This window comes from Crotalus tigris, unplaced genomic scaffold, assembly GCF_016545835.1.
Source record: "Crotalus tigris isolate CLP2741 ecotype Arizona unplaced genomic scaffold, ASM1654583v1 scf7180000024391.5723578, whole genome shotgun sequence".
In the NCBI taxonomy this organism is placed as follows: domain Eukaryota; kingdom Metazoa; phylum Chordata; class Lepidosauria; order Squamata; family Viperidae; genus Crotalus; species Crotalus tigris.
Genome location: NW_024100561.1, coordinates 296,930 through 321,145, shown reverse-complemented (window position 1 = coordinate 321,145; position 24,216 = coordinate 296,930). Strand labels below are relative to the sequence as shown.

General features: G+C 35.4%; 1 protein-coding gene across 13 annotated transcripts in view; it reads right to left on the bottom strand.

Annotated features, from left to right (window-relative positions):
* The window catches only part of CTNND2 (catenin delta 2), a 524,740-nt gene that overhangs the window by 280,688 nt on the left and 219,836 nt on the right, over positions 1-24,216 (bottom strand). For all 13 annotated transcript variants that reach the window (XR_005555019.1, XM_039329341.1, XM_039329329.1 and 10 more), the window contains 3 exons: positions 23,682-23,716; positions 22,556-22,672; positions 11,252-11,421 (listed from right to left, as the gene is read on the bottom strand). Coding sequence is in view for 12 of the 13 variants with exons in the window: in XM_039329341.1 (XP_039185275.1) it covers positions 11,252-11,421; positions 22,556-22,672; positions 23,682-23,716 (322 nt within the window). In the remaining variant the exon portion in view is untranslated. The remainder of the gene's footprint in view (positions 1-11,251; positions 11,422-22,555; positions 22,673-23,681; positions 23,717-24,216) is intronic.

Genomic DNA, 24,216 nt, shown 5'->3' with positions numbered 1-24,216 from the left:
ACCTGTTGTCTGTTTAAAGATGAACTTAGCAAAATACCTGAAGACAACTTTTGTCCTATGATTTCAGAGGGATAGTGACAGGGTTTTAATCCATTCTGTGTGGTTTATAGCAGGTTTTAATTCCACTAAAACAAGTGTAATTATTTACTGGTTTCTTTCCTAAGTCTGTTAGAACCAGTATAAACATCCTGGCAATCCAGAACAGCATGAACTCTCAACAAAATGTATGGAAGAAACAATTTCAAGTGTAATTAAGAAAAAAGGTCAATTTAGCCATCTCAGCAAGTTCCATTATCTTCACCAACCATTCCTCCATGCAGATAGTGCTGAATCTTTCTAGCCTTATGTATACAATAATCTTGCTGCTAAATTGCACAACATTTTTCAACTCTTTGTCCATCAATCCCATCCCCCCAAAAAGACCTTTAGTCTCAGTTGTAATTAATCTTTAAAATCCTCTAATTCTCTTTAATCAAAGAAAAACAATATCTATGTTTACTGTTGATTGGAAACTTATGTACTTTTTGCATAAACAGAAAAAATTGAACGTATGGTCTATAGTTTTTGGTAATTAGATAGACTTATTACAGAAAGAAGAGAGTTACATTATAACAGTAGAGTAAAAGGTAAGCTTATAATTGTACTGCCACTGCTGTAAAAAAGATTGGAAGAATGTGAAATGAGAAGTTCTTTGCAACTTCTTACTTTTCTATTGTTCCTTTACTTTTTTACTTTTTTGTACTTTTAGCTTTCTCATTGATCTCTTTTTCTTATCGTATATTAATTTAGGTTAATTTTTATCTTCTTAAAAACATTTAAAAGAAAGATATTTATTCATGCATTAAATTTTTATGTTCATGCTTCACAAGTAAAATTTTGCCTGCTGTAATAGAAAGTAATCAGAAATCTAAACTGGAGATTCTATTTTATGTAATAAAATTTCCAGGCAATACAATGTGAGCCTCAGAATAGATAACTGGATCAGTTAATCAGCGATAAAATGTGTCTCAATCATTTAATTCTTCAGGAGTAAAATATATGATTTCAGATATCATTCTGAAGATTTACTACTGTTGTTAGTCTTTCTACAGTCAATTACATTATGCCTTGTGAATTAACATGGTGAACAGATAAGCTAACTGTTTAGTTATGTAAGTTGTACATTATCTTTTGTATTTTTTCAAGTCATTTATACAATAAACTGTTTTATGATAAAAAAGAACTACATATAAACATATGGAAATGTTACATTATGTGAGGTGCATTTTAGGTCACAACTAAAATTCCTATGATTGTTATCACAGAGAGAAAAAGAACTCTAAAAACTCTTACAAAAACAGTAGTTCCTTGGGACATAGGACAGACTGGTGATGGAGAAGATATGCTTTGTGCCAGCAGATATTGTAATCACTACTTTTATTTTCAAGGTTGCAAGCAATTTATAGATTGAAGAAACTGGCAGCTAGTATAAAAAACTAAATCCCATTCCTATGATACAGTTCATATGTTGGCTGAGGCTATTGAAAATTAATGTTTCATTCCTCATACGTAAAGAATGGAAATGAAGTAAGAACAGAATCAAGGGCTTTTGTATTTTTTAAGAAAGAGAAATTATTCCCTAAAAGTATATTTTCTGAGAAAGAATGTGAAATGAGATTGAAAGATAAATCACATTAACAATAACTGGTTCAGAAACTATTCTATAATGTGATAATGTCAGCTGCTATGCCCTATATCTGGTTCAATGTTCAGATTGAAATACAAACCATAAACTGAATTTGCAAAATGCAGCTTGCTGTATTCATGACTGCAGCAAGAAACTGGCAAAAAAACTTGCAAATCACAGTCATGTGACTATTGGATGGTGCAACTCGTCGTAAAGGCAAGGTGGCTGCAAAGCACCTGAATTGTGTCATGTAATTCTGGTATAAGTGTGGTGGGCATGATATTTTACACAGCCAGAAGTGCTTTATAGGGCACAAAGTACTCATTCTAGTCCCGTTGTAATTTTGAACAATTATCAAGTGACAAGTTGTAAGTTGAGGGCTATCTGTATTCACTCAATAAATCAGCTGATTTTGTCATAAAACCGTAACACTGCTATTATTTACATTAGTTTAATTCTTATTGTTAGGGAGAAGAGGTATTTGCAGATGAAGAGAACTTGACTGATATTTACAGACATATCTACAAAGCCTATATGTTTAAGGAATGGCAGAGATATAAAAAATAGAGATTTTGAGGTTTACATTAAATAATAAAAAGAAACTTATTCTAATCACGAGTATTTTAAAAAGTGTGGATTATAATAAAGCATCTGGGGGAAAAGTAGACATTTCTGTGTGCTTGCATGCTTATCTATCTATCTATCTATCTATCTATCTATCTATCTATCTATCTATCTATCTATCTATCTAATCATACTGCTACCCATACATAAAGATGTATCCAATGTGAAATATACAATTTGCACAGATTCATTTATTGGTCTGCTGGCAATTATTATTATTTTTATCTTACTTTAATTAAATATGCTTCTGACAAGTTTAGTGTCATCTTAGACTCTTAACCCTATAAGTTTTAGTCAACATTTTAGTCAAACTAAGAATTGATGTGGAAAGTAAGAGAGAAAAACCTTGAAATATAAATTGATGGACTCAGAACTAGTGTTTAACTAACAGAACAGAGTTGGAAGGGACATTGAAAGTCTTCTAGTCCAGCCCCCTGCTCAAGCAGAAGACTCTTATTCTGGATAACTGGCTATCCAATCTCTTTTTAAAAACTTCCAGAGATGGAGCAGGCACAACTTCTGAAGGCAAGCCGTCCACTGATTCATTGATCTGGGATTTCAGAAACAGGATGAATTTGGATCACCCATCAAATTCAAAATCATTGAAACCCTTTCTGGGGTGGGACTCTTGGCCAAAAAGCAGATGAGACTGCCACACATATGGGGAACAAAAGGGATTTTAGGGTAAACATTTGCCTTTGATGTTGGAACTGTGATATGCCTGTCTCTGTGGGGCATATGAGGGTGCACCTCTAGCATCTATTCACAGCTAGATAAAAGGTTATGACATAATACAAAATGTCATGAGACATTAATTGTGATGACTTTGGACTGTACTGAAATGATGATTCCTTGGGTCACAGGTAATCTAGTAGATATTTGAAATTAAGTTTAACAACAGACGAGATCCAGGTCTATCCTTACTTGGTCAGAATGTCTGACCAACTAGGAATAACAACTAGTACATAATCTAATTAGGAAAATAATATGATAAATAAAAATGTGAACATAGCATATGGCTACTATGAAAAAGTTAAATGATATTATTTATTATTTGTTAAATTTGTTTGCCACCTACTGGTATCTTGATATTGCTGTAGGCTACTCTAGATGGCTTGTAATAATAATAAAAAAAAAATGAAAGGAGTGTAAATAGAACAAAAATAAAGTAATAGAATAAAATAAAAAATGACAAAAAGAATACCATGAGAATAATACATCAATATGGTAACCAAAAAGATAAATGGTGGAGAGCAGAAAGCAAGGGGGGAGGTGGAATCTCCATCAATCCAGGAGCCACCTCCAGTGTGGAATTCCCCCATTTCATCCCCAGGCCAACCAGCAGGGCCAGGTCTTCAGGCTCTTGTGGAAGGATGGGAGGATGGGGGCGGATCTTACCTTAGATGGTAAGATGTTCCAAAGGGTGAGAATTGCAGCAGAGAAGACTCTTCTGGATCCTAATAGTTGCAGTTGTTTGACTGTTGGGATCCGAAGGAGGCCTTCTCTGCCAGCACAAATGGACAGGCTTATACTAGCGGAATGAGGTGATTCATCAGGTAGCCTGGATTTATGCCCTAAAGGGCTTTAGAGATCATAACCAACACCTTGAACTGCACTTGGAAGCAGACTACTAGTCAGTGAAGTTGGTGGAGCAGAAGTGTAATATGGGCCATCCTAGGAAATAGGCTTAAGATACAGAAGATTTTGACAGACTTGAACATTGGGCACTATCTAACAAAATGAAATTCAATGATGAAAAAAGTAAGGTTCTACATTTAGGCAAGAAAAATCAAATGCACAGGTATAGCATAGGTAGTACCTTGCTCAATAGTAGCAACTGAGAGAGATCTCGGAGTCCTAGTGGACAATCACTTAAATATGAGCCAGCAGTGTGCTGCAGCTGCCAAAAAAGCCAACACAGTGCTAGACTGCATTAACAGAGGGATAGAGTCAAGATCATGTGAAGTGTTAATACCACTTTATAATGCCTTGGTAAGGCCACACTTGGAATGCTGCATCCAGTTTTGGTCACCATGATGTAAAAAAGATGTTGAGACTCTAGAAAGAGTACAGAGAAGAGTAACAAAGATGATTAGGTAAAACATATAAAGAATGATTGCTGGAATTTTGTATGTCTAATTTAATGAAGAGAAGGACTAGGGGTGACATGATAACAGTGTTCCAATATCTCAGGGGTTACCACAAAGAAGAGGGAGTCAAGCTATTCTCCAAACCACCTGAAGGCAGGACAAGAAGCAATGGATGGAAACTAATCAACCTAGAACTAAGGAGAAATTTCCTGACAGAACAATTAATGAGTGGAACAACCTGTCTCCAGAAGTTGTGAATGCTTCAACACTGGAAGATTTTAAGAAGAGACTAGACAACCATTTGTCTGAAATGGTATAGGGTTTCCTGACTGAGCAGGGGATTGGACCAGAAGACTGCAAAGGTCCCTTCCAACCTTATTATTATTATGGATCATTGCACAGTCAGCCAGATGTTCAGACTGGATTTGGCATTTTGTCTGTCGAGTCCTTACCCCAGACCTGGGATAGGCAGGTGTGGATGTTTGATGGTATTACAGATATCGTCGCAGGATGGAAGCAGTTCCTAGTAAGGCCGCCTTTTGCAATTGACTAATAGCGAATTTGTCAATGCCAATGGTGTTCAAGTGGTGCTCCAGTTGTTTTGGGATTGCACCCAAGGAGCCTATTACTATTGGTACTACCCTTGCTTGCTTTTGCCACAGTCTTTCTATTTCTATTTGTAGGTCTTTGTATTTTGTTATCTTCTCCAGTTCTTTCTCTTCTATTCTGCTGTCTCCAGGCACTGCCACATCCACTATCCAGACTTTTTTGTCTTTCTTATCGACAATTGTTAAGTCTGGGGTGTTATGTTGCAGGTGCTTGTCTGTTTGAATTCTGAAGTCCCAGAGCAGTTTAATTTTATCATTTTCTATGACTTTCTCTATTTTATGATCCCACCAGTTTTTGCTTACAGGCAAATGATATTTTTTGCAGATCTTCCAATGCACCATTGTTGCTACTTTGTCATGCTGCTGCTTGTAGTCAGTCTGTGCAATGTTCTTGCAACAGCTTACCAGGTGGTCCACTGTTTCTTCAGTTTCTTTGCATAGGCAGCACTTACTGTCTGTTTATTATTATTATTATTATTATTATTATTATTATTATTATTATTAGTATTATATAACTAGGAAAGAAACAAATACAAATATTTTATTATTAATTATAATTATTCCTTGGTAATAAATATTTATGGTATGAACCCATTTAGGATAGCGTTTACAACTGTGAATGCTGGTAAATCTCAATTGTAAATGAATCTGAGCACTTTTTACTTATAAAGAAAACTGAAAGCATTTAGTTCAGTGTGAGAAAGCTAAAAGGAGGCATATTATGGATTTATAAAATTAGGTAAGGCATGGAGAATGTGGAGATTCATGTTCTTGGAACATCAACATTCAGTGAAATTTAATGTTGTCAGATTAAGCCAATTCTAGTATCATTAAAATACACCATATGAGCAGAAGAGAATCTCCACTGGGTGGACAGATGCCTAACAGCCCAGACCTCTATCCTGCACATCCAGAGACCCATAGCTTTATCTGATGTCAGAGGCCTGCCATCAGAGGGAGAGAACTGCTCACCTACATTCATACCTTCATGATCTGTTTCTAGGCTTCTTGGAGACATCTGGGATTAAATAGGATGCCAGGTTTCTGCTGTGACTGACTAGGGCTTGATCTTTTGTATGCTCTTACAGCTTTTTAGACACTGATTCATTTTCAGTATTTTCCCAGGACAGTCTCTGTTTTTAAAAATGTTCCATAAGCAGCATAGTACTGATATACAGTAGCCATGCTTAAATTTGTTCGGTTGAAAACCCTCACACAATATATAGTGCTTTGTGCTTTATTTTTGTGTTTTGCTCATGAGCTTAAGCTTTTTATCCTATTTATATCGATGCAGAAAATAAATGCGTGTCGCTTTATCCATTAATTCTGTATATTCCTATTTAGATTAATTATGCATTATATAACCGTTGCCTTTACTTTTAAAATATCTTTTAAAATATCTTCAGCAGAAACAAACTGAAACATATTAAATAAACTTTACAAAAAAGAACTGATTAAAAAAATCACAATGTTGTATGCAAATACTGACAGCATTCCAGATATTTTTTTCTGACAAAGTACATGATAAACTCCTGCCACAATAAATGTGTATATAATTAGGGTTTCAAAAAGTGTTGTTATTTTCAGAATGGTAAAGTTATCATTGTGAAATACTTTTTGAGCCTTTCCTTTTTTGGAGGAGATTTTGTGTTTCTATGATATGTTAGTGTGAACTGTGGGATTTCTTTTAGTGTTAGACAGCAAGGCTCAAGTCTTTAAAAAGCCATACTCAAGGGTAGAAAATTCTCTCTCTCTCCCCCCTCCCTTCCTCCCTCTCTCTGTCTTTCTCTCTCTGTGTACACACATAAAACCATTTGCATGACTGAACTACAGTAACATTTTTTTCTTTGAAATCAGCTCCCTTAAATGGATATGTGAATAGCTGCCAGAAACCCTAACGTTTTTGTCTGGATCCATAAACATGTACATCATTTCTGAAGGATTGTTACTTAAGTAAGTGAAAAAGGTTATGTTAAGAAATCCAGTGAATTAACACTTTTTCACTTCAACATTTTGTTTTCAGCATTCTGATCTAGAAAAAACATAATTGTTTTTAAAAGAAAAGAACACTATACGAATGTGGAGAAAGAGAATAAAGAATCAAAGACCATAGTCAAATGTGACATGGAGATTTGTGCAATCATTTTACTTCTAGGAAAAATCTACTACAATTTATTCTGACTATTATACAGCCTCATCTAACAGATATAATACATTAGTTTCTATGGTTGGGGCAGCAAATAATTATTCAAGCTCAAACTCCACAAAGTACCAAGAAGAGTTATTGGTACTTTGTAGAATTTCTAGAAAAGTCTAGAAATAGTTCACTGTGACAGTAAAAAATACAATTACTTGACTAAGACTTTTCTTCCCTTTCATTGCATACTAAATCAACTAGCTAAGATGGTCAGGTATTTGGTCCTTCCTCACTTCATCCCTTTTGCAAAATGAGAAATATGAAGTGCTTTGAATTCCATCTTGGAGACTGCAGTAAAACTATTAGGAACAATTTTAAAAAATATGACCGAATGTGTGTATTTCCAATGATCACTTTAACTGGAATAATAAAAGCTTTTGCAATATATCAATGTGGTCTGTTATAACTGCAATGCATGTAGGTATATTAATTAAGAGCTTCATCAACTTAACAAAGATACTTATTTACGAAGCATCTCCAAATCTAGAAATACTACAAGTACACAAACCTATCACCAAAATTTATCAACAAAAATAGGATTAGGTGCATTTACTACTGTGTTTCCCCAAAAATAAGACCGGGTCTTATTTTTTTTCCTCCAAAAGAGGCACCAGGTCTTATTTTCAGGGTAGGCCTTACCTCACCTCCGGCACCCACAGCCCCACCCAGCCAGTCCACTTCTCCTGGGGCCGAAATTCTGCAGCTGCATTCGGGCCTGCATTTTGCAGTCAGGCCTTTCCAGAAGGCCTAAGCAGCCAAGTACCGAGCTATGGATTCAATCCATAGCTTAGTGCTCGGCTGCTGAAGTCTGGCAGAACCAAGCTACAGATTGAATCCATAGCTTGGTTCTTGGCTGCACAGGCCTTCCGGAAAGCCCTGTGACTGAGAAATGCAGGCCTGGCTGCAGAAGAGGCCTCAGAAGAAGTGGGCCAGCAAGGAGAGGCCTGGCTGCAAGGTACGTGGGTGCAGGGTGGGTGGGGTAGTTCCACACCCCCACCCCCACCCTAGCTTGATTTTTAGGCATGTGTCTCGCCCCAAAACTAGGGTTTAGTTTTGGGGTAGGCTCATATTGGGCCCACCCCAAAAATCAAGCTGGGGCTTATTTTTGGTGTAGGCTTTACTTTTGGGGAAACACGGTATATCTATGTATTTTAAGAAACACAATTTCCATTTTTATCTTCCAGCAAAAATCATTGTTAAAGTGGCTTACAAAAATATGGTGGTTTATATAAAAACAATATACATTGACAATCAATAACAAAGGTAAAAGATAAAAACAACACTGAATCAGAAGGACAATAAAATTAAAGAACTGCCAGGTAAGATCTGTATTTGAAATTTGAAAATGTCTTCACTTAACTATAGAACACAAATAAATATAATCTGACTTTGGGATCTCCTTTGTACTTTCAGAGAAATCAAATTTTCTTACTTTCAGAGAAATCAAAATTTATTTCCATGAAATAACTATCCTAAACAACAAATGTGTGTTTTGGTGATTCAGACCCTACTGCTTTGTAATTAGGCTCTTGAGCAAGTTATTCCTCTCTTATCATTATCAGTTTGTTTTCTGTGAAGTGTATATGTATATTGTGACTGCCTGTACCATTAAAATACAGCTGTTCTGTGAATTGGCATACTCTTTGTTGCAGTGGTTTTATGATAATGTTCATAGTTGTTTCTCAAAATGCAGAATGTGCCACTACGTCCAGAATATTTAGGAAATGCTTGGGACGTGTTCTACATATTTTTCACGGATCTTTATTTTGCCAAAGTATTCTCAAGCTTTCTATACAATCTTAGAAGGCAACATTGAAAAGAAATCCAAAGGATGCTGATACCATCACGGCTTAATTGTTGCATAATTAAACCATTCCACAATTAAAATATCTGAATATGTAGAGTAATAATTCAGACTTACAATATATTTCTTTAATGATTTAGTGGGAAGCATGATATATGGCGGCAATTATGAATCATATGCAGCACCCAAGAGTTTGCATTCTGAAATTCATGTATTGGCCACATCTGGATGTCAGAAAGATGTAAAGCTCACAGGTAGATGTGCAAACCAATCATAAAAATGAAACAACTTTTATATACAGGTGAAACTCGAAAAATTAGAATATCATGCAAAAGTTCATTTATTTCAGTAATGCAACTTAAAAGGTGAATCTAATATACATATGAGATAGACTCATTACATGCAAAGCAAGATAGTTCAAGCCGTGATGTGTCATAAGTGAGATGATTATGGCTTACAGCTCATGAAAACCCCAAATCCGCAATCTCAGAAAATTAGAATATTGTGAAAAGGTTCAATATTTTAGGCTCAAAGTGTCCCACTCTAATCAGCTAACATCTGCAAAGGGTTCCTGAGCCTTTAAATGGTCTCTCAGTCTGGTTCAGTAGGAATCACAATCATGGGAAAGACTGCTGACCTGACAGTTGTGCAGAAAACCATTACTGACACCCTCCATAAGGAGGGAAAGCCTCAAAAGGTAATTGCAAAAGAAGTTGATGTTCCCAAAGTGCTGTATTAAAGCACATTAATAGAAAATTATGTGGAAGGGAAAAGTGTGGAAGAAAAAGGTGCACAAACAGCAGGAATGACCTGCAGCCTGGAGAGGATTGTCAGGAAAAAGCCATTCAAAAGTGTTGGGGACTTTCACAAGGAGTGGACTGAGGTTGGAGTCAGTGCATCAAGAGCCACCACACACAGACGGATCCTGGACATGGGCTTCAAATGTCGTATTCCTCTTGTCAAGCTGCTCCTGAACAACAATGTCGGAAGCGTCTTACCTGGGCTAAAGAAAAACAGAACTGGTCTGTTGCTCAGTGGTCCAAAGTCCTCTTTTCTGATGAGAGCAACTTTTGCATCTCATTTGGGAACTAAGGACCCAGAGTCTGGAGGAAGAATGGAGAGGCACACACTGCCAAACGCACCAAAACCTGGTTCAATGACCGTGGGATTCCTGTGCTTGATTGGCCAGCAAACTCACCTGACCTGAACCCCATAGAGAATCTATGGGGCATTGCCAAGAGAAAGATGAGAGACATGAGACCGAACAATGCAGAAGAGCTGAAGGCTGCTATTGAAGCATCCTGGTCTTCCATAACACCTCAGCAGTGCCACAGGCTGATAGCTTCCATGCCACGCCGCATTGAGGCAGTAATTGCTGCAAAAGGGGTCCAAACCAAGTACTGAGTACATATGCATGCTTATACTTTTCAGAGGTCCGATATTGTTCTTTGTACAATCCTTGTTTTATTGATTGCATGTAATATTCTAATTTTCCGAGATTGTGGATTTGGGGTTTTCATGAGCTGTAAGCCATAATCATCTCACTTATGACACATCATGGCTTGAACTATCTTGCTTTGCATGTAATGAGTCTATCATATATTAGGTTCACCTTTTAAGTTGCATTACTGAAATAAATGAACTTTTGCACGATATTCTAATTTTTTGAGTTTCACCTGTAGCTCTAATTTTCAGAGTTTTGTATAACTGTATTTAACTCCTCCTCCCCAAGAATTTCAGAGTTATATAAACTTAAAGGAAAATTATACAATCACAAGTTTCTAAACAAATGTTTAATTATTTTAGGATCTCTCTGTGCTACTTCCCTTCCAAGGTTGTGACCAGTAAAAACAACACCAGTCCAATTAAACACACAAATAATATAACAGTATTTATATTGAAAAAACAAAAGCATCAGAGCACCAGCATTCAGCTTTGTCCAGAAGCACAATGAAATAAAGATGTACTTTTGAAAAGCGAGACAGGTGTGAGTTACATTTACTTCTGGAAGGAGAGATTTCCATAAAGTAGGGGCTACTTCAGAGAAAGCCTCCACCTTTTCCACAGCTCTATGCACTTCAGCAAATGCTTTGTTTCTTTGTTTGCTTGATTTTATTAATTATGCTGTGCTAAATTAGAAGCACGTTCTTTAACATGTAAGTGAAGTTTGTGTATGCATGTAAACTATTTACAGTCAAAATAATGTTCAATAATCTTAACATTAATAAATATAAATGAGTATGATTGCTTCTCCAAACATACCTGACCATAATTCTGTAAAGCTCTAGCTTGACTGCTGCGGGCTGGGAGCTGGGATGCTGTTCCTTCTCCGAGGGCCAGGGTCTGGTTGCTGTGGTAGCTTGATGGATATTGGAAAGATCCTTCCGATTTGGAATTAAGCTGAAGTGCACTCTGGGATAGAAGGCTGGGCCCTGTATTGAAAATAATTTCAGATATCAGTAAAAGGAAAAGCAAGTATGTTCACAAAAACAATTGGAATGATCAATTACCTTTTTTCTGATTTCTGTATCACGTAATGTCAGAAATAACGTTATACTACAGCATATTTAATTTAAACATCTTCATTTTATTATTTTCCAGAAGATAATGGAATACTTGGGTGCTTAAATATGTTGCTCTACTAAATCTAATTGGCAAAAATAAACCACCAGTTGGGAAATGAAATAGTTGTAGGGCAGAATCAAATAGGAGAAGAAATATAATAAAAGCAGTCTTGAATTACTCCTTCCACCTCTGTTTCCAAGGAAAGTAAGTTTTGGAAGAAGAAACATTAAATCCTGTTTTTCATTATACTAGAATACCAATTTGATCCCACATAAATACTATTTTTTTTTTTAAAAAAAAGAACATAATTCCAGTCACGTGAATCTAAAATAGTATTTTATTTATTTATCAAATTTATACATGGCCCATCTCACCTAAGTGACTCTGGGTGGTTTATAAATAAGAGCCATACAGCCACATGAAAAGAGACATAATTAAAAGCAAAGTTAAAAAACAGAATTAAAATATTTTAATTAAAATTTAAAAGATAAATTCCAAAGAGGAACCCTCAAGTCACCAACCACCCCATGGTTGCATGGCATTTTTGGGCCCCATGCCAATTGTCTGGTATGTGACCACTGTTTTGAATTGGGCAATAAATGTCCTCGGATGGGCACATGGCCACTTTGCTGGCCATAAACTCCTGAGTTGCTTCCAAGTCTGTCCCAGGGACAGCAAATTGAACTTTCCCAAGAAAACAAGCCTGAGAAATTCTACAGCAGGGGTCTTGAAACTTGGCCCTTTTATGACTTGTGGACTTTAACTCTCAGAATTCCTCAGCCATGCATGCTGGCTGAGGAATTCTGGGAGTTGAAGTCCACAAGTCATAAAAGGGCCAAGTTTCAAGACCCCTGTTCTACAGCCAACCCCAAGATGGCATCCAGTAGTTCAGGCGGGGAGTGATGGTGGTTGCTAAACAGCAGGGAGGATGCTACACTAATGCAATTTATTATTCAATTTACAATTGTATAGAAATATAATTTTAGTTTTGGGCAAAATTTCCATAAAATTTCCTGATTGAACATTTCTGGTAAGAATATAACTTAGATATTGTCAAGATGTGTGGGAATGACTTTTAGTGACATGAGGAAGACCTACAGCATTTTGATAAGAGGCTACTCAGTCTGTAGGCAGAGAAAAAGCTTGCAAAGTGTTTCAGAAGGGACCCTCCCTAGTTTTCCAGAGACTACAAAAAGAGAGGAGGGAAGAACTACTTTTAGCCTTGCATTCTATTTAATGCAACCTTACAATAAAAGACAGTGCTAATATTCCTGGTGGTGTTTTCTGTCTGGATTATCTTGAAGGCTAACAAATATGGAGAGGGAAAATACAGAATTTAAAACTTTAGTATCAAATTCAGCTTTAGTTTGATTTCAGTAAATATCTGAAAAGAAGCTTGCAATTTATTGTTTCGTTTATAGAAATGAGTACATATCAGAAGGGGAAATCTGAGAAAATGCTATGGATAAGTAGAAAAATACACGCAGGTACATGCAAGGGGCCATACTGTCATTTTGCTATTGTAATTAATTAATTAAATTTGCTACAGCAAGTAAAAATACCTAGTAATCTTAGTTTAATCTGATAGAAAGCTATGAGCATTAATAAGCTGTGGATCTTAATAACAGTGGAATGGGAGATCCACCAGGAAATCCTATAGCAGGAAAACTAGATTAGAAAACTAAAACAAATAAAAAACCCCTCAGAAGATACCAATGGTAAATCATCAATATATCATCAATGAAGGTTAACTACACAGACTTGTAATTTTTATAATCATGTTCTACCAGAGACGGTTTTTATTAAATCTGTATCTTAATAAAAACACTATTTGATAAAAACATATTTATGTTATGTAACTCTATATATTTGTGCCGTAATAGCATGCCTTAGGAGCATTTTCTAATGAGAGGATAGATCTCATTTTTTATACTAAAATCAAATTTGATTAACATGTTCTGCCCAATTAATTGGGGGCATCTTTTAGCCAATTTGAATGTTTATGTATTAATCAAACAGCATAATAGGTTAAGAGCAGCGTCAGAATCATGCGACATTGAGGAGGTTCTTTTGGACCTTCTTCCTTCCTTCAATTACATTTATGGCAATTTCATCTTATTTTTAATTAAATGCATGACTTTTGCTTTCATGTGGTTTCAAAGATGAAATCAATGTTAAAACATTGTAGAAATAACCATGTAAGTGTGATAATGATGGGAATTTTTAAGAGAGAGTACTGGATGTAATGACTCCAATAATAACCATTCAAAATATTTTACCAACAGATTTTTTTCAAATTATGCATCGAAAAGTAGCTATAATATCTGCCTGCACAGATTACTATTATGCCCCCAATTGCAACCAAGAGCCATAATCCAGAAGATTATCTTTTTAACAAACATCCATACAACTTGATGCAGAACGATCTCCAAGAATATCTAAAAATGTGTTTGGAGAGTGCTCCTTTGTAAGATAACCTGTTTGGGTTCAAAAATTTGAAAGACAACATCAGTCATTTAAATTGGGCCAGAAATAAACCAGCAGCAACCAGTGTGGTCTAGTGGTTAAAATGTTGGATTATGACTGGGAAAATCAAGGTTCCAGGCCACTTTTAAAGCCACTGGATGAATTTGGTGCCGTTTCTCTCTCCCTCCCTCTCCCTCTCCCCATCCCTCTCTTCCTTTCTCTCCCTTCCTCCCTCTCCTCAATCTACTTCATAGAATTGCTGTTATAAGAATAAAATGAAAATGCCTTGAGTAGTTGGAGGGAAGGTAGGATATACAGTTAGCAAATCAATAAATAATAAATAATAGATATAATGTGTCCGAAACACATTGCAAGGATTCTGTTAGGGATACAAAATAGTACAATATTCTTAGGAAAATATACATTATTTTTCTTTAGGACATCTTAAGAATGTAGAGTATGAGAGTCTCTTCCATATGTTTATCTGAAGCAATCATTTTATCTTCACTATTATCTATTATATAGAAATAAAAATACGATTAGTTACATAAATGCTAAGCAATATTGTTATTATTTTATTAACTTCCTCTTTTTTTATTCTGCTTGAAAAATTTATTACAATTATTGATTACATTTTAAGAATAAGATCATGTTTACTACCCAATAAGGAATGCATAGATTTATGGAATCAAAGCTTGAATATAATTATCCGTTTAGTGCATTTTTCAATTCCAGCACAACTATTTAAAAGTTATACATTGCCAATCAACACAATTTTCTGAACTAATGTAATCAGAAAGCTAATTTAAAAATTAATAGTCAAAAAGCTACCAAAATTTGTACTGTAGCCCCTTTGATTTTGGAATGATTTCAAGTATAGAAATGGTAATGGGTGAAATAGCACATAAAAAACTATAGAATGAGAAACTTTTACATTTTTCACACTCACATACTTCATTCAACTACACACATAGGGCCAGTGGTCCCCTTCATCTTCTATTTTATAATCCCAAAATGTTGATTCTGAACAGCTGGTTCTCATCAATGTTGCCATGTAAAATTGTTACCATTTTAGAAAAAAATGGAGAGGGGTCAGCTGTTCTTGGACAGTTCTTGATTATGGAATTTCATGTCCTGAATCTTGGTGTTTTTATTCATCTTTCATACTTTGATCTTCTTCTGGTCTTTGGCATATCGTTGCTTTAATCCACTATATTATGCTGGTATATTTCCATGCACCTGTGTGTTCAGACGGACTGTATATACATCATATACATCATTAGACTAAGTATTAATCATATAATTCATTAAACTCAGTACCAGTTATGATCACTAGAAAAGGTCATTTGCTGGGCAAGCTTGCCAAGAAATTACATTTTCTTTGGTTTAGATTGCCTTTGATTTTGTACCCTTCCAAAAAGTTGACTGGAAAAATTGGTGCTTTGAAGGGAATGTACAGATTTCAAAGCAATAAATACATATTCTCTTTTCCTTGAACTAAAATTTTTGTCCTTTTTATTTCCTTTCTTTTAAGTTAGCTTTTTTCAGATGGTAATTATAATGTAATGTCAGGTTATTTACAAGATACTATGTAATTACCAGATAAATACAATTAATTCAGTTCCCTAAATTGCACTGTCTCTCATGCAGTAATTACTTTTAGATCTAGTAAGCATAATTACACAACACTCTGCTAATGCTTGTATATATCTGAGTACTCCGTGTTATTTACTTGACTGTTACATGATACTGCTTTATAGTTTCTCTCTTTACATGTTACATATGCTTCTGTTTATAGTTTTTTTTCTATAGATTCTTATAAAGGATAAAAAAATGGCAAAGGGACAGGATGGAACAGGAAAAATAGAAACAGCTGAAATAGACACATAAATAAGCACTATTCATAAATCTATCTTTGAACACTGCTATTTCTGAGAGTATCCTAAAGATTTGGATACACTAAAGTGCTATATAGATGATGACAATAATGATCATTTAATTTCCATGGCTTTCAATTCTCATAGGCCCTGAGCAGCCTATACAACTATTATAAGTTTAAAGCCCAAATAAAACAATACAGCCATTAGTCCCCAATTCCCAATTGTCTCCAAACCCTCTCCTTTAAGAACTATGTTTTTCCTATGTTTCAGACGTTCAGAAGGCGCCATCACCAAGACTTGATAGTGGGCTTGGTGTAAATAATCTGCAGAGGCATCCTTTTCTTGGCAGGCACTCTCCTTATCATATCAGGCAGCCATATTCAATCCTGGATTGGAGATATCCAGGCCATGGAACATACACTTTAAAGATGAAAAACAAAAACTTGAATTGCACCAAAATTAAATAATGGTCAATGCGACTTTTATAGTACTGGTGTAGTATGAATATACTGTAGTATATCCTTATAATTAAACTGGGCTGCCACATGCTGAACCAGACAAGAATATATGGTAAATTTGCACAGCTCTCCAAGAGACTTTGTTATGGACGGTCTTCAAGGGCAATTCCATGTACAGAATGTTAACATAATCCATGTGGAAGATGACCAGAACATAAGTGACTAAGCAAGGTTTACCCACCCCAAAGTAGGTGGAATTGGTGTACAAGATGAATCTGTGTGAAGGTGAATCCCCCCAGTTGCATACCAGCTCTATCCAGGGGAGTGCTATCCTAGCAAGACTCAGAAATGACACTTTACCAGATCTGCAAAAACCAAAAACTCAGAATCACTTCTTATTAGGTTCCTTCCCATCTAACCTTTACAGCCTTCAGACACTAGTCCAATATTGTAATGGCATTACTTGGCTGGTTGGAGCTGAAAATGTGTCACTGGATGACCTCCCTTAATGATGTCAGTTAGACTTTAAAGAGGAAGGGCAATGCTGAAGCACCCCACACTGTAGAGGTCCAGGGGTCAACATTGCTTCCCTCCCCCACTCACTACAACTGGTCACTGAGAAAGGAGGTGAATCACCACAAAACAGTGCTCTCACTCACAAGAATTACTGGGACTGTGGAATCGAAAATTTGCTTCCAAATTCTCTTGGGGAAAATCTCACAGGGAAAATCAGAACATCACTGGAAATTTCAGTCAAAATGATATTTTAATAAATGCTTTTGTATTAATGCAATCAATTAATCAAGCAATAAAATAATTTATTATGTAGCTATTCTAATGTTTCATGTTAAGTATGGTAGTTTTACATGAGCATTTTAATTTTTCTTAAGGCAAAATGGTATATGTAAAGTACAAACATATAGTATCTGGCATATAAATGTTAATATTAAGATAATAGCATTAGCATTGTTGTTTGCATTACAATATAACACTTGTAATATATCAAGTTAAACATATTGCTAAATCTTCTAATTAATTTCTTTTTATCTTTCTATCCAATCAACCTTCAGGGTTCCAGTTTTTTTTGAAATCAGACAGATTATTCTCAGTGGGGTTAAAATATTCCTCACTTGGGTTTCAAGATGCTGTCAAGATCAGCAGAATAAAGTTACCTTGCTAGAATATAAGAAGTAACTGTCACTGATTAACAAACTGCTAGTTTAGGATGCCAGATTTAATCTTATTTTATTTGTTCAACCATCTGATAGGTAGATGTTTTTTTCAAAATGGAGAATTTGATTGAATTGGCTTTTTATGCATCTAATAAAGTAGCTTTAGGTCCTTTGTCATGTACTTTAATTATGTTTTAAGAGGAAGTGACAAGTAGAAGAAACAGGTCTGAAAAATCAAGAACCTAATATTTTCATAAGCAAATGCCTAGTTATGTTGTAGATTCTACAAAAAAGTTGGTATTTTTCATTGGGGAATTGCAGAAAGCAGACTGTTAACAAAGTGAAAATAGCTTAATGATGTTTCATATCGCATAAATGGAGATTCTCATATTATTACACACACCTGGCACATTTGATGTTTATAACTGCAACTGCAGAGAAATGCATATTCCCAGTGTTTATTTTAAAGTTACAGTTTGAAAGAGATGGCCCACAAAAACTGTTTCTTGTATCCTACAATTTAATGGAACAGTTCTCCATATTTACGCAGTTGTTACATAAAGCTGTATTTATCTATAGGTTTTCTCAGTTTCAACAAATTACTTAAGTAAATGCAATCACACAAATACATTATATGTACATACACTCAAATACACACATGACAATGGGCTCTGTTGGATTATATGTTTTAATAGTATGTCCTCTTCTTAACTGAAATTAAGAGACATATTGGTGATGCAATATGGCAGTGATGGCAAACCTTTTAGAGACCGAGTGCCCTAAAGTGGCCCCGCCCCTTCTCCACCCCCTGCCCTGCCCCCATCCCCCACCCCGCTTGCCCTCAGGGCCACTCACAGATCGCCCAGGCAGCCCAGCAGCACTACGGCGGTCATGGCCTCTGCCTGTGCCCTGCAGCATCATCTGTGCACGATGGGGTGTGAGGGCAGAGTCTTGTCTATGCTGCCTGGCTGCCATGTCCTTGGCTGCGCTGCTCCGCGTGGGCCACGCCCAGGGGCGAGTCTCCTCCAAGGGGTCTGCTGGAGAGGGGGTTGCGGGAGGAGGCAAGGCTGGGCAACGGCATGTGTGCCCACAGAGAGGGCTCCGAGTGCCGCCTCTGGCACCCGTGCCATAGGTTCGCCACCACTGCAATATGGTGATGAAATTAGGAGACATATTGCTGATGCAAAGTCATCATAACTAATCGCCATTTATCTAAGCTAGATATAGTCAAATTAGTTATGAAGCTATTCTGAACAACATAAAATAGTTTTGTTTATTTTGTTAGTTGATAAACATGCTTATCCCAAACATGTTTAAACTCAGTCATTGATGACTGACCCACTACCTCCAGTGGAAGTTGATTCCAAGCTTCCACTGAAACAATATTTTGAAACTGTATGTAGCTCTATAGCACCATATTAACTAACATTGCACAGCAAATGCAAATGGAGAAATAGTAAAAGTCCATATCATATGATTGTCACCTCACCAGCTTATACTTCCAATACTTCCATCCTACTAATTTATATAGCCAACCATTAAAATTACTGAAATTTTATTGGATCTTCACTGATCTAAGTGAATATTCAAATATTTTGTTGAATTAGTCTCATTTTAAGATCGTAAGAAACATACTTCATGTTCTTTGAGACCTTCTTCCCATATTCAATCATTTTTAATAAGCAAATCCAGAAATTACCAAGTCACTGTCAAGCTACGAAATTTACTGTTTTTAGAATCGCTGTAGTACTTCTAGCTTGTCTACAGTTACGGGGGGGGGGGCAGGGGAGAGTTTGGGATCCACAGGTGCTCCCTATCAGCATGAGAGCCGAAGCTGCCAAAGAGCCATTTTGGCGAATTGAAGTTTCTTCTCATAACAATTGCTGGAAGATTAATTGAACAATGTGACATGAACTGTCAAAGAGGGGAGAGAAAGTTTTACTCTTTTAATTATCTGCTTCCTGCCATATTCTCAAAGCTAGCTTTCCTTCTATCGTACTGGTTTGCTAATGCCTAATAAAGTTTACATTAGAGATTGCAATGTCTCTGATGTTTTGCTTCATTGGACTTCTCAGATGGAACTTGACAGTCACTTTTTATCCAATTTCAACAAAAAGTCCATAAAGAGTTCCAGTCTTCTTCTTTAAAACAAGTACTTCTTGTTGTATCCCTAGTCATCCCAACAGATAGTAGTTCTAATCACTCTTTCCAATTTGTCCCATTGCAATGGTGTTTTTTTCTGTTTGAGTTTATCAGTCAGTGAGATGTGTTCTTTTCTCTCACACCTGGCCTCTTATCTTCTTCCTGACAAAGTGTACAGTATTTATCCATTTCTGAACCCATATCTTCTTCATCTTATTCTCCCAAAATTATTAAAACCAACAACTCCAGGGAGTTCTTTTTCCATTTCTTGGCTTATTGTTTCTATCTCAGTTTCCAAAATTTCTATTTTTCCCAAAATTTGTTAAACATTTTTCAAAGTTATTTAATTCAAAAGAACTTTAAAATAATCAATTTTCCAAATTTGATTGTTTTACATTTTCATAGTTCAAAATCTTGGTAAGCTTTTTGCTTTCAATTATTTTAAAATCCTTATAGTTGTTTCTTTGCATTTCACTTTAGTCACACCCCAGGCAAAATTTTCTTTGGATTATTGATTGTAATGAAAATGTGTTTTAGAAAACAGAGTTTGGATGAACCTAATGTCCTTTAGCAAGCTCCACTTGAAGCTGTGAACTTGATGATTCTTAAGTCTCCAGATGCTCTTACCTGTGAGTCACTGGCAGGTTTCCTCTGGATCCTGCGGGTTTACTCACAAAGAGCCTATGTTGGTGATCTCTTGGCCTCTCCTTATCCAGAGAAGCTCTAATGAAATAGGGTCACCACTTGGTCAGCAATCTTCACTTCAGCATCATATCTGCTGTTTGGTTACATACAAGTTCACCATTTTTTTCCACCTGGAAATTCAGTGGAGTAGCATTTCAACTGAATAAAGATTCTAACACCTGATAAAAATTCCAGTCATAATTAACGAATTCATATAAGTAAAACATCTATATAATATAACTTAAGAAATTTAGAGGACCACAGTAATACATAAATGAAGCATATTTATTGAAACACAGTCAACAGTATTAAAAAAAGATTCTTCTGGACCACTTGTTTCTTGTTCAGCTACATTTTGAATATTGTCAAATGAAAATTTTGATACCTGTAACAATTCCTAAATTCTCCTTCTCTTGTGAAAAAGAATGCCTTGCTAAATAAATAACCCTTCAGATTGTAAGATGATATTACATGCCTCCTTTGAAATCTTTTATTTTCTATGAAACTAATAAAGCTGGGCTGCTAAAACTTAGAAAGATATGTATAAGCACACATACGCATGTATATATCTAGAGGTCAAAGAAAAAAGAAAAGTCTGAGCATTGTGGTTGATAACTCACTCAGTCTGCGGAAACTTGCTTAGAAAGCATTTATGCTTTACTCTGCTTGCTAGCTCTGTAGAGCTAGCAATGTTGATTACTGTACTGGTTCCCATCATCTCTGCTAATTGGTCAGGCCTGCTAAGCTTTAAATAACTATAGTCCAACATGTAAAACATAAGCAAAACTGAACATAAGTCTATTAAGTCAGGTAGTTAGCAGTAAAGTGCAGCCTCACTTTATTGCATTAGGGAGCGCAGGGAAATGTTACATTGCTGCTTGCTCTCCAACTTTTATTAGGAACTTGTGCATGTATTGGAGAAAGATTAGAGAACAGAGTATATTGTCATATGGTCAGTTTTCTGCTCATATCTGATTCAGAGACCCGGATATTATCTTCAGCAGCAGCATCTTACTTTTATACTTTTAAAGAATACCGATATATTCAAAACAATACACATGTATAAAATTTAAAAAGAGAAGATAGAGTAGAGGAAAGCAAAATCTCAACAAACATCTCTTCTTTTCTGTTTATACTTGGATACCAAGTCTGATTAGTAGCCTCTGTCCTTCTCCTATGTAGCTCCATTTGCAAGCCACACTTAGCATGATTATTTTGACCATAATTTACTCAGTTAATTTTCTGGATTTCATGACACATTGAACAACAGACAAATCACATTGATCCCACTATGATAAAATATGGTTGGCTAATCTTTCTGTAAACTCTGCTAATCAGGCAGCAGGAAAAATAATAGATAATAGTTAAAACAGAAAAATCGGGGGGAAATGGTCTTAACAAAAAAAAAGTTGTATCGGAGTTATATATTTAGGCTCTGTTTTCCAATCAAAAAGAAGTATTAGGAAGGGAAGGAAGGAAGGAAGGAAGGAAGGAAGGAAGGAAGGAAGGAAGGAAGGATAAGGAACATATGTTCAGATTCTCCCTACTGCAGTTGTAAACTCATGGCAATTGCAATGAACTACCAGATATACTATAACTGGTATTAGTGAAGTTCAAAAGCAATAAACAATGGTTATTTATGAATTCTTATTATAAATTAATGCTTTAATAAGGAACCAACTCTTTGATGATCACATATTACCCATGTGGAATAAAATCTTTTGAAAACTTAATTCAATGTTTTGATAGAGTAGAAAAGTTAATCATCTTGATTAGCTAAAGAAGCTTCTTGGGTGAGAGGCGAAATGTCTTCAAAGAAAAACAAGAAAGTTCAGTTCTCTCTTGAAAACGCATCTTTGGACTAATCATCTTGATTTACCAAAATAAATAACTTTTCTAAACCCTTGGTGCCTTTTCTTTTTCTACACATTCCTCTTGTAAACTATCTGTACATAAAAAAATCCCATGCTGCTTTTTGTGTGCTTTATAAAAAAGCTCTAAAACAGAGTGGTGATTATTGTACATATATACATGAGCAATTGCTCAGCGAATACCACTAGCTTTTAAATATTCAAGATTATATAAAAAAGATCTTTAATAGCCCCAAGGCCTTTTATTTTAAAAGCATCATGTTTTTCTGAACAGACTGAACAGTTTTAATTGTGGGTAGGCTACAACAACAGTTCTTGGGAAACTTACTTTCACTAGTTGAATAATCCTGTGGATCAAGTATTCCTGATTCTTGTAGAGATCTAATACAAGAGTCCACAAGTTCAAGACCAGTTGTAAGCTCATCTTCTATATCCTTTTGACCATCTGTAACAAAATGCTATTTTAAATATTTCAAATATCTGGAAAGACATAAAGAAAAATTTGGAAAACTGAAGATAAGAACCTTTAAAAAACCAAATTTATTAAACAATCAGATATCTTCAGTACCATTTCCATAACTGCTTGAACTGCTAATAGTAATTTAAGAATACTAAAGATGGATCATTTCAGTGGACTGGAATTAAAATTTTCTTTTCCTCACTAGGAAACATGTTGATAACTGAGTAATGTCACTGGAGGGCTCAAGAGCACAATTTTCATTCCACTTTCCTTGTATGTTTTAATTAAGTATTTGAATTTGAAAAACATCTGCATTAACCTTATCGGCAAGTTACAGCAAATCTATATTGTTACTATTTTTTTTAAACCAACTGAAACTGCTGCTGTAAATCAACAGTTCACCATCGCATTTCAGTAGTGTGATCTTTGCTACAAAAATGAAGCTAGTTTACAGATTGCCCACTCTAACATATTGATGTTGTGCAATAAATAGATTTTGCTCTTCAATTTATTTCAGTTATAATTGATTTGCATTCTGTTCACATACAGGAATAGGTAAGTTGTTCACTACAAAAACCAGAACCTAGAGGTCATTCTTAACATACAATGGCGCTTAAAAGCTTAGGAACCCTTTTGAATTTTCAGTATGTCTGAATAAATAAGATCTAAAATGTTGTCTATTCTCTATATAAATCCTAAAACTACACAAAGAAAAGTCAATTAAACAAATGAGTTAAATAAACATGTGGGTTTTCTTTATTTAGTTTTAGGGCTTGTATAGATATCAGATCATGTTTTAATTCATATTAATGCATATGTATTAAAAATTCAAAAGGGTTCACCAACATTTAAGCACTACTGAAAATACTTTTTGAACTTTTTCTGTTCAAAGATATTGTATCCCCATGAAAAAACACAATCAGAGAATAAGTAATGGAAAAAGAGCCTCTTAGCAACAAGATTCAGCACAGAAGTCAGAAAAAATAAACTTTACCTTGTGTTTGCCAGTGAAATTGTTCTTCAGCTGAACTGGAAAAAAAAGAGAGAGAAAAAAAGAAACACCATAAAATATACATTAAAACTGACAAAAATCTTGGAGGATTATAAACCACTGAATCTGAAACTTAACTGCTTTATCACAAATCTTTAGTATTGTAATCAACTGATAAACACTATCAAGGTGTCCCAGAAATTACCTAGCAATCTAAATTTGGCAGTAAGTCAGAAAAAAAATAATGTTTGTACAACAGATAATGGTAACAATATTTGGAGCACAAGATGTTATAACTGTGAAATTGTTAAAATACTTGACAAAATTATTTGACTTTGTAACATTTGATTTACCCGAAGTAGTTTGGCTTAGAATCACGTGTAAATTATAGCAGTATTTGGAGTACAGATAGCCCTTGATTTACTACAGTTCGTTTAGTGACCGTTCAAAGTTACAACAGCACTGAAAAAAGTGACTTATGACAGTTTTTCACACTTATGACTGTTGCAGCATCCTTATAGTCATGTGATCAAAATTC